Source organism: Aethalodelphis obliquidens, unplaced genomic scaffold (genome assembly GCF_003676395.1).
Source record: "Aethalodelphis obliquidens isolate GAN/ISIS:26980383/991018 unplaced genomic scaffold, ASM367639v1 scaffold95, whole genome shotgun sequence".
In the NCBI taxonomy this organism is placed as follows: domain Eukaryota; kingdom Metazoa; phylum Chordata; class Mammalia; order Artiodactyla; family Delphinidae; genus Aethalodelphis; species Aethalodelphis obliquidens.
In genome coordinates, this window is record NW_020838039.1 from 3873742 (window position 1) to 3885785 (window position 12044).

The 12044-nt window shown below is 35.5% G+C and overlaps 1 protein-coding gene across 10 annotated transcripts in view; it reads left to right on the top strand.

The window, feature by feature from the left end:
• The window catches only part of WDFY3 (WD repeat and FYVE domain containing 3), a 264038-nt gene that overhangs the window by 215820 nt on the left and 36174 nt on the right, over window positions 1–12044 (top strand). For all 10 annotated transcript variants that reach the window (XM_027095853.1, XM_027095860.1, XM_027095857.1 and 7 more), the window contains 4 exons: window positions 1714–1862; window positions 3573–3693; window positions 4230–4315; window positions 5835–5915. In XM_027095853.1, coding sequence (XP_026951654.1) covers window positions 1714–1862; window positions 3573–3693; window positions 4230–4315; window positions 5835–5915 — 437 coding nt within the window. The remainder of the gene's footprint in view (window positions 1–1713; window positions 1863–3572; window positions 3694–4229; window positions 4316–5834; window positions 5916–12044) is intronic.

A 12044-nucleotide genomic window follows, 5' to 3' on the forward strand; every position in this document is an offset into this window, starting at 1 on the left:
TTGTTCCTGTGTCTGTCTCTTCACCTAGATAGTGAGCTCTTTTGAGGCAGGCACTGTTTCTTATTTCTGTCCCAGTGCTTTACACAGTTTCACTCACCTGATAGAAACTCAGTAAACCTTGAATGAAGGAGTGATTGGTTGAATAAATAAAGGGATAAATGAGTAAAGGAATGAATGAATTGAATGTATAGTGAGTATCACCTTTTTAAAGGTTGTTTTGCCTATTATATTAGATCTTGGTATAACACTTGAAATCTTATCCACTAAGAAATAGTAACTAGAAATTAGGGTTTAATTTTTTAAATTCTGTTCAAATATATGACCTGATTAATCTTAAATGAAAACATAAAAAGAAAAAAGTATGTAACTATAAAAGTCCATTAGATCTGAAGGAAGTACAAGAGAGGCTTCTAGGGTCTTGGGAATGTTCTGTTTCTTGATCTGGATGCTGGTTGCATCATATTTTAAGCATTTGAAAATTCATCAAGCTATGCACTTATGAAATAAACATTTTTTTCTGTGTGTATTATTACAATAGAGTTATTTTAAAAGTATGTCAGTTTTTCTCCTGTAACATTCCAAGTTTTTATTATTGAAGTAGTTCAGATGTGGTGATGAAAATTAACTTATATTTGCATATTTTAGAAAATCTATTTTCTGATGCTGTCATTTTTTTAACTTTTTAAACTCATGAGTACAGTTTTTGCTCTAATTGCTTTAAGTTTGAATAGTGAAGGAGGTGTATTTAGACTGACATTTATTTGACATTTGTTTGACTCTGATTTAATTGCTGATTTTTTTTCCTTGATTCGTGTTGAACTGAGTGCAAGAAAGAATTTTTACTAAGGACTAGATCCTGCCTGTTGGAAAGAAAACACTGCTAACGTTGAGAGATTTAGCAAGTCCTTCCTTCTATGAGGAAAATGCAACTTCTGCCAAGTTTGGCTTTTTACAATGGCACAACAGGCTGCCAGGCAGGCAGACTCCAGTGGAGAGCAAATAGAGACAAATTCCACAACTCCAGTTCCAGGGGTTGTTATGGAAAAAGAGGAAAGTAAGCTATGTGGAAGAGAAGACAGCCAACAATTCCTAACATGATTATGTACATTGTCTCACTAACTCTCATGACAAACCAATGAAGTATATTTGAAACTTATATGAAGACACAGAAGCCCAGAAACATTAAGAAATTTGACCAAATCTATAGTTAAACAACAGAACTGGGAATTCACTCAGGATTGTCAGGCTCTGCATACCTTTTTCACTCTGTATCATCCTGCCTGGCCCAGGGCACAATCCTAATCTCCTCGCATGTATGCCTCAATTCTCTTTCCTGCAAAGTTTGTGTCTGTCTCCTTCCTTTTCTAACTTGTTCATTGACTGTAGAGCCTAGTACACATGTGCCTAGCACGGAGTTAGTACTCAGTGAATATTAGGATAAGTGGATTGGGTGGATGGATATGAGTAATGGTTGTTTCCTTTTGCTAAAGTCAGCTGCAACTCAGACTGCAATCTTAGCTATTCTTTTTAATATGCTTAAACTCTGGTTAATATGCTTAGCTCAGGGGATGCCATCACAGAGTGACATCTTCATAAAATCTTGTTTGCCCATTAAATCCATGTTTAAAGACATTTTGCTTCATTTATATCAAAAACAGAAATTACCTGATTTTTAGAAACTATATTAATGAATGTTTATGGTTTTCTTTTTAGATCCAACACATGTACCGCTGTGCTCGAGTCCAGGGCCTAGATACCAGTGAAGGGCTACTTCTTTTTGGTAAAGAGCATTTTTATGTGATTGACGGATTTACAATGACAGCAACCAGGGAAATAAGAGATATTGAAACCTTACCTCCAAAGTAAGTGAATGAAGAGATACAAAGTACAGCTATCTTTAGAAAGCAATACATCTACATGGGTTTGTTTGCTTTTTTTCTTTTTTTTTTTGGCTGCATTGGGCCTTCATTGCTGCGCGCAGGCTTTCTCTAGTTGCGGCGAGCGGGGGCTACTCTTCGTTGTGGTGCGCAGGCTTCTCACTGCAGTGGCTTCTCTTGTTGCGGAGCATGGGCTCTAGGTGCGCAGGCTTCAGTAGTTGTGGCACGCAGGCTCAGTAGTTGTGGCTCACAGGCTCTAGAGCACAGGCTCAGTAGTTGTAGCACACGGGCTTAGTTGCTCTGCAGCATGTGGGATCTTCCCAGACCAGGGCTCAAAACTGCATCCCCTGCTTGGCACACGGATTCTTAACCACTGTGCCACGAGGAAAGTCCTACATAGTTTTTTTTAATGCAAAAATTGTGTTTCAAGTAATGTTATCTCTCAGTTTTTGTGCATCCATCATTAAATATTCACCAGAGTAATAGTTATTTCAAGGCTATAAGAGACAAATTTACCTTATTTATCAAAACGAAAACTAAATAAAATTTATTGCTATGCATTAATAGCACTAGATATAATACAAGTTCCTTGTATTATAATCTATATATTTATAAAGTTATTATGAATTTGTAAATTGTTCTTTTTTTCAAATTTCAGTGCGAACACAGTTGTAGAGAACATACAGACAGTTATATAATACTCTAACAAATGTAAAAGTATCCATGTCCTCTGAGTACCCTAGAAGCAGTGTGACTGAAGCACAGGCAGGAATTAACTGAGTTTATCCATCTTCCTTTTCTTCTGCCAGCCCTATGATGGACGTGATAGTGGGTAATGGAAAACCCAGAGACAGACAAAGCCCAAAGGAAGATGAAAAAGCTTAAAGCTTAGAAAATCAACATGCTCTTCTCTTCCTTTAACATTTTGAACACCTAACATGCACTGTGAATGTGGACATGGTCATCTTCATTGCTAGGAGATATTTCAAATAATTACTTTCAGTAGCAGTCAGGGCCACATTATGACTTTTACGGTCCTCTTCCTACATATAAAGATACCTAAAATGATGTTTTTCTGACTGTGTTGGTTTAAAGATGAATATATTCATATTATATATTTAAACATTTTCTTCTACCTAAAAATTCAGTTTTTTGGGCTTCCCTGGTGGCGCAGTGGTTGAGAGTCCGCCTGCCGATTCAGGGGACGTGGGTTCGTGCCCCGGTCCGGGAGGATCCCATGTGCCGCGGAGCAGCTGCGCCCGTGAGCCATGGCCGCTGAGCCTGCGCGTCCGGAGCCTGTTGCTCCGCAGCGGGAGAGGCCACAGCAGTGAGAGGCCCGCGTACCACAACAACAACAAAAAAAAGTTGTTTTTTCTCTTGATTTTAAAAGAAATTAAAACATTTTCTTGGCCCGCCTAAAAGAATATAGGCCTTGGCACTTGCCAGCTGTGCCTGAAAAATAAGCCCTGACAGCATGAATAGTATTTTTTTAAAGTTATATTCATCAAAGGGGGTTTCTGGTATACTGAATAGCTACCAAATTATTCTCTTAAAGGTATGTCTTTTTTGAACTAAATATTCAGATATATCGATTCCTGCTTCTCTTCACATGTTGAAAATAACACACTCTTTATTGAACAGTGAATTTATCTCTTGCTGTGTTTTTATTATCTCCTTTCTCTGGGCTGCCTATAGTATGCATGAGCCAATTATCCCTAGAGGAGCCAGGCAAGGCCCCAGTCAACTCAAGAGAACATGCAGCATTTTTGCCTATGAAGATATCAAGGAAGTTCATAAAAGGAGGTATCTCCTACAGGTGGGTTGATTTAGTAGTAATAAATGTTTTGTCAGGTTCCTTTACTTAGAGGATGTATACATGATAGGATCCACATTATTCCTTAGAGTATTAGATTTGGTTGTATGATAGACAAGCTCATGTCACATGGGTGCATAACTTTACAATACATCCCCCTTCTTAATAAAAAAAAAAACCTAAAACTTTGAGTGATATGTTGTTATCCATCTTTCCCTATAGCTATCCAAATTTATATTATAATTTTCTTTGTATATAAAAATTGCATTCTCACTATAAATTTACAAAATTTTATGATTATTTTACCATTATTCTGTTAATGTTTTTAGAAACAAATTGAGCAGAATAAACTGGCACTGTTTATTGTGTAATTTAATTTGCTGGGAATTCATGACTCTAAAAATGTTCTTCAAAAAAAAAAAAAAAGTTCTTCAGTCAACAAGTTAATTTCTTCAGCATTATAGAAATTCATAGTGGAAAAGTTAATATATAACCCTATTTGTGTTTTTTCTTAATGTTTTTCTCTCTGATCATTTCAGCCTATTGCTGTGGAAGTTTTCTCTGGAGATGGACGGAATTACCTCCTTGCTTTTCAAAAAGGAATTAGAAACAAAGTCTATCAAAGGTATTGTTTATTAGAAATACTTCATAATGCTGTCATGGGAAGAAATGGGAGGTAAAGCATTGCCAGTTCAGCTAGTTTTTTAAAAATCTGTTAAATCCATGAATTAACTTCTTTGAAGAAAATGTTTGTTTCATTTTTGCCAGCCTCTTGAAATGTGATTCTTCTGATGCTATTCTATTTTGAAATCACATTTTTCTTTCTGGTAACTTGTAGTAGATATCATCAAAAGCCACCTTAGTGATAAAGTCCCATGTCTCTCAGTGTAAAAGGATGATGAAACTGGAGCTTAAAAAAATAATACTTCAGATTCAAAATAGGCTTCTTTCATATTTACCAAAATGAAGACAGTGTCATACCTTGCTATTGAATGCAGAGCCTGAGTTTCCTTAGAATTTGTATTCATATGAAACTTTGCTGACTTTGGAAGAGAAGTTGGATACCTTCATCCTTGAAAAAGTAGCATAGCCAAGTAAAGCAGATGATGTAATCTAACCATATTTCATTTTTGGTAAACTGTGTTTAAATTTTATCTTATAAAAGAAAAATAGTATATTTCCATGTGCTTCAAAATACTTCTGTTGGCATGTGAATAGTAAGGCTTTTATGAACTTATCATAATATAATAGGAGAGCCCTCTTATTCTTTGAAGAGTGGTGTAGATCCTGGCAATCCCTCTATTAGAGAAGTTTTGTATTTCAAGTGAGGAATAACTAATACCAAGCAACATTGCTTATCATTGCAGTACAGTAATACTACCTGTGAGCACGAGGGAAATGAGGGAGTTTCTTCAAGTAAAGTGCCTGTGGATGTTGATTGGGAAGAGCTAAGTAAATGACTGAAATTTTAGTTACCTATCTTATGAATTTCTAAAGGTGATATTGCTTTCGGTGTTAATAAATTATCTGCTCTTCCCAACTAGAACCTGTGGCAAGGAGATGAGATGGTCTTTATATGAGAAATGTCTGTGTATATGCCAAGTTCAAGGTCCACATTCATTCCAAGAATTTTCCCACAATTCTTTTTTGCTCTTAAAAAATGTATGTTGACATTATGAGCAACTCTGAAAATAATTATAGTATTGTCACATAAAGGTTCTTATCATGTATATATTTTCATTTGTTAGAGATGTCTCTGTCCTATCATTTGTTTAGCTGTTAGCACTACTGACTGTCATGTGAATATTTAGCTTTTAATCACTCTTTAGGACATCATTAAGTTGAGTTAATTCCTGTGATTCAGTGTGTCAGGGCTTTTCTTCAAGTAATGTGGCAGCATATGTAAAAATCCAAAATGACAGATTTTGCTATGGATCTTTATATTTGGCTTTGGAAGCCATCATCCTACCCTTTTTTGTTAAAGAATGTTCTAATTATTGTATATTCCCTTTGCCTGCCATTTACTGAGTAGTGGTGGGGTAAATGCAGCAATTAAGATCTAAATGAATCATGCTTTTGTAAGTTCCCATTAGATCCTGACTGAAACATCATTTCCAATTTTATACTGTTTTTAAATTTTCCAGGTTTTTGGCTGTAGTGCCATCTCTAACTGACAGTTCAGAGTCTGTGTCTGGGCAACGACCAAACACAAGCGTGGAGCAGGGGTAGGTTGCTTGCTTCTTGCACATTATAGTTTAATACTGCAGTTGGATCATTTCTATCTGGACAGTACTATTTAATATTTTTGATGAGTGTTCTGCCACCCCACCCCAACCCCCAGGGGTTTGCAAAAAATTTTAACTACTGAAAACTAGAAAAAAAAAAAAGAAAATGTATGCATGATGGCTCATGTCAGATCAGTGTCAAATTGATCACATTTTGATCAATTCCCTTTAATCTTTTAAGCATGCATATATTCCTATGTGCACAATTGAGTCCATACTAAAAACACAGATTTTTATTCTGCGTCTTTTATTCAGTCTTATATGTAAATATTGCCTCCTGGTTTTAAAAAAATTCTTTAGAAACTTTGCCTTTATTTACTAGCCCTTCATCATATGTATAAAGCATTCTCTTGTTCTTGGATATTTCATCTTTATCAGGTTTCCCTGTTATAATAATGGAAATGTGATACCTCATTATTTTTTTAGGATAAAATTCCCGTAGTAAAATAGTATGAATTTTAAGACTCTTAATATGCAAAACCAACTAGATTTCTATAAAAATTATACACATCTATATTCCACCGATAGTGGATAAGTTAGCTTATCTCAATAGATACCAGCTTTTTATATTTACTTTTTCACTTTTACCGATGTTTAAAGATGCTTTGTTTTTAAATGTGCATTTCTTTTCATATTAGAAATCTTGAGCTCTGTATATATTTGTTAGCCATTTAAAATTATCATTTATGAGTTATCTGTAACTTTTGCCCATTTTTTTCCACTGAGTTCTTTATTGGTGGTGGTGGCGGTTTGGGTTTTTTTGTAGTTTTTTTTTTTTTTCCAGATATAATTCACATTACATTAGTTTTAGGTGAACAATATAATAATTCAATTTTGTATATATTGTGAAATGACCACCTCAGTAAGTCTAGTTAACATTTCCTCTGAATCCTTATTATCAATGTGCATGAGATTTTTTGGTAATAGCATATTATCCCTTTGCTTGTCATATTTGTTACAAATTGCCAAATTTTCTCTTAATTTTTTTTTCTTACATTTAAAAATAAACTTCTGTTTTTGTGTGTTCAAACCTATCAGTGGTTCCTTTGTGCTCTTTTCAGCTGCTTTTAATCTTAGGAAGTCTTTTGGATGATAAAGCCATTTCAAGAATCTGTATACCTAGCTTCATTTTCGGGTACTCAGGAACTGGTAGCCCTTTATAATCCATTAGAAAAGAAGCAGTAGACAGCAGAAGCAAGAAGAACTACAATCCTGCAGCCTGTGGAAAGAAAGCCACATTCACAGAAAGATAGACAAAATGAAAAGGCAAAGGACTATGTGCCACATGAAGGAATAAGACAAAACCCCAGAAAAACAACTAAATGAAGTGGACCTAGGCAACCTTCCAGAAAAAGAATTCAGAATAATGATAGTGAAGATGATCCAGGACCTCGGAAAAAGAATGGCAGCAAAGATCGAGAAGACGCAAGAAATGTTTAACAAAGACCTAGAAGAATTGAAGAACAAACACCTAAAAGAATTAAAGAACAGACAAACAGAGATGAACAATACAATAACTGAAATGAAAAATATACTAGAAGGAATCAATAGCAGAATAACTGAGGCAGAAGAATGGGTAAGTGACCTGGAAGACAGAATGGTGGAATTCACTGCCGGGGAACAGAATAAAGGGAAAAGAATGAAAAGAAATAAAGACAGCCTAAGAGACCTCTGGGACAACATTAAATGCATCAACATTTGCATTATAGGTGTCCCAGAAGAAGAGAGAGAGGAAGGAACCAAGAAAATATTTGAAGAGGTTATAGTCAAAAACTTCCCGAACTTGGGCAAGAAAATAGCAAATCTAGGAAGCACAGAGAGTCCCAGGCAGGATAAACCCAAGGAGAACACCAAGACACATAGTAATCAAATTGACAAAAATTAAAGACAAAAATTATTAAAAGCAACAAGGGAAAAATGACAAGTAACATACAAGGGAACTCCCATAAGGTTAACAGCTGATTTATCAGCAGAAACTCTACAAGCCACAAGGGAGTGGCACAATATATTTAAAGTGATGAAAGGGAAGAACCTACAACCAAGATTACTCTACCCGGAAAGGAACTCATTCTGATTCAATGGAGAAATCAAAAGCTTTACAGACAAGCAAAGCTAAGAGAATTCAGCACCACCAAACCAGCTCTACAACAAATGCTAAAGGGACTTCTCTAAGTGGGAAAAACAAGAGAAGAAAAGGACCTACAAACAAACCCAAAACAATTAAGAAAATGATAATAGGAACATACATATTGATAATAACCTTAAATGTGAATGGATTAAATGCTCCAACCAAAAGACACAGGCTCGCTGAATGGATACAAAAGCAAGACCCATATATATGCTGTCTACAAGAGACCCACTTCAGACCTAGGGACACATACAGACTGAAAGTGAGGGGATGGAAAAAGATATTCCATGCAAATGGAAATCAAAAGAAAGCTGGAGTAGCAATACTCATATCAGATAAAATACACTTTAAAATAATGTTACAAGAGACAAGGAAGGATACTACATAATGATCAAGGGATAAATCCATGAAGAAGATGTAACAATTATAAATATATATGCACCCAGCATAGGAGTACCTCAATACATAAGGCAAATGCTAAAAGCTATAAAAGAGGAAATTGACAGTAACACAATAATAGTGGGGGACTTTAACACCTCAACTACACCAATGGACAGATCATCCAGACAGAAGATTAATAAGGAAACACAAGCTTTAAAAGACACAAGAGACCAGATGGATTTAATTGATATTTATAGGACATTCCATCCAAAAACAGCAGATTACACTTTCTTCTCAAGTGCACATGGAACATTCTCCAGGATAGATCAAATCTTGGGTCACAAATCAAGCCTTGGTAAATTTAAGAAAATTGAAATCATATCAAGCATTTTTTCCGACCACAATGCTATGAGATTAGAAATAAATTACAGGGAAAAAACATAACACAGACACATGGAGGCTAAACAATACATTACTAAATAACCAAGAGATCACTGAAGAAATCAAAGAGGAAATCAAAAAATACCTGGAGTCCACTGACAACAAAAACACGATGATCCAAAACCTATGGGATGCAGCAAAAGCAGTTCTAAGACAGAAGTTTATAGCAATACAGTCCTACCTCAAGAAACAAGAAATATCTCAAATAAACAATCTAACCTTACACCTGAAGCAACTAGAGAAAGAAGAACAAATTAAACCCAAAGTTAGGAGAAGGAAAGAAATCATAAAGATCAGAGCAGAAATAAATGAAATAGAAACAAAGAAAACAGTAGCAAAGATCAATAAAACTAAAAGCTGGTCCTTTGAGAAGATAAACAAAATTGATAAACCTTTAGCCAGACTCATCAGGAAAAAGAGGGAGAGGACTCAAATCAATAAACTTAGAAATGAAAAAAGAAAAGTTACAATGGACACCGCAGAAATACAAAGAATCATAAGAGACTACTGCAAGCAGCTCTGTGCCAATAAAATGGACAACCTGGAAGAAATGGACAAATGCTTAGAAAGGTATAACCTTCCGAGACTGAACCAGGAAGAAATAGAAAATATGAACAGACCAATCACAAGTAATGAAATTGAAACTGTGATTTAAAATCTTCCAACAAACAAAAGTCCAGGACCAGATGGCTTCACAGGTGAATTCTGTCAAATATTTAGAGAAGAGCTAACACCCATCCTTCTTAAACTCTTCAAAAAAATTGCAGAGGAAGGAACACTCCCAAACTCATTCTACAATGCCACCATCACCCTGATACCAAAACCAGACAGAGATACTACAAAAAAAAAAAAATTATAGACCAATATCCCTGATGAATATAGATGCAAAAATCCTTAACAGAATTCTAGCAAACAGAATCCATCAGCACATTAAAAGGATCATACACCATGATCAAGTGGGATTTATCCCAGGGATGCGAGAATTCTTCAATATATGCAAATCAATCAATTTGATACACTGTATTAACAAATTGAAGAATAAAAACCATATAATCATCTCAATAGACATAGAAGAAGCTTTTGACAAAATTCAACACTCATTTATGATAAAACCTCTCCAGAAAGTGGGCATAGAGGGAACCTACCTCAATGTAACAAAGGCCATATACGACAAACCCACAGCAAACATCATTCTCAATGGTGAAAAACTGAAAGCATTTCCTCTAAGATCAGGAACAAGACAAGGATGTCCACTCTCACCACTGTCATTCAACATTGTTTTGGAAGTCCTAGCCATGGCAATAAGAGAAGAAAAAGAAATTAGAGGAATACAAATTGGAAAAGAAGAAGTAAAACTGTCACTGTTTGCAGATGACATGATACTATACATAGAGAATCCTAAAGATGCCACCAGAAAATTGCTAGAGCTAATCAATGAATTTGGTAAAAGTTGCAGGATACAAAATTAATACACAGAAATCTCTTGCATTCCTGTACACTTAACAACAAAAGATCAGAAGGGGAAATTAAGGAAACAATCCCATTCACCACTGCAACAAAAAGAATAAAATACCTAGGAATAAACCTACCTAAGGAGGTAAAAGACCTGTACTCAGAAAACTGTAAGACACTGATGAAAGAAATCAAAGATGACACCAACAGATGTAGAGATATACCATGTTCTTGGATTGGAAGAATCAACATTGTGAAAATAACTATACTACCCAAAGCAATCTGCAAATTCAATGCAATCCCTATCAAGCTACCAATGGCATTTTTCACAGAACTAGAACAAAAAAATTCACAATTTGTATGGAAACACAAAGGCCCCGAATAGCCAAAGCAATCTTGAGAAAGCAAAATGGAGCTGGAGGAATCAGGCTCCCTGACCTCAGAGGATACTACAAAGCCACAGTAATCAAGACAGTACGGTACTGGCACAAAAACAGAAATATAGATCAATGGAACAGGATAGAAAGCCCAGAGATAAAACCATGCACATACAGTCACCTTATCTTTGATAAAAGAGGCAAGAATATATAATGGAGAAAAGACAGCCTCTTCAATAAGTGGTGCTGGGGAAACTGGACTACATGTAAAAGAATGAAATTAGAACAGTCCCTATCACCATACACAAAAATAAACTCAAAGTGGATTAAAGACCTAAATGTAAGACCAGACACTATTAAACTCATAGAGGAAAGCATAGGAATAACAACACTCTTTGACATAAATCACATCAAGATCTTTTTTGACCCACCTCCTAGAGTAATGGAAATAAAAATAAACAAATGGGACCTAGTGAAACTTAAAAGCTTTTGTACAGTAACGGAAACTGTAAACAAGATGAAAAGACAACGCTTAGAATGGGAGAAAATATTTGCAAACAAATCAGCAGACAAAAGATTAATCTCCAAAATATATAAGCCGCTCATGCAGCTCAATATTAAAAAAACAAACAACCTAATCAAAAAATTGGGCAGAAGACCTAAATAGACATTTCTCCAAAGAAGACATACAGATGGCTAACAGACAAATGAAAAGCTGCTCAACATCACTAATTATTAAAGAAATGCAAATGAAAACTACAGTGAGGTATCACCTCACACCAGTTAGAATGGGCATCATCAGAAAATCTACAAACAAGAAAAACTGCAGAGGGTGTGGAGAAAAGGGAACCCTCTTGCACTGTTGGTGGGAATGTAAATTGATACAGCCACTATGGAGGTTCCTGAAAATAGAACTACCATATGACCCAGCAGTCCCACTACTGGGCATATACCTAGAGGAAACCTTAATTCAAAAAGACACATGCACCCAGTGTTCATTGCCACACTGTTTTCAATAGCCAAGACATGGAAGCAAACTAAAGTGAAAAACAAATATTGTATATTAACGCATATATGTAGAATCTAGAAAAATGGTACAGATGAACCAGTTTGCAAAGCAGAAATAGAGACACAGATGTAGAGAACAAATGTATGGACACCAAGAGGGCAGAGCCGGGGTGGGTGGGATGAATTGGGAGATTGGGATGGACATATATACTCTAATATGTATAAAATAGATAACTAATAAGAACCTGCTTATAAAAAAATAAATAAAATTCAAAAGAAAAA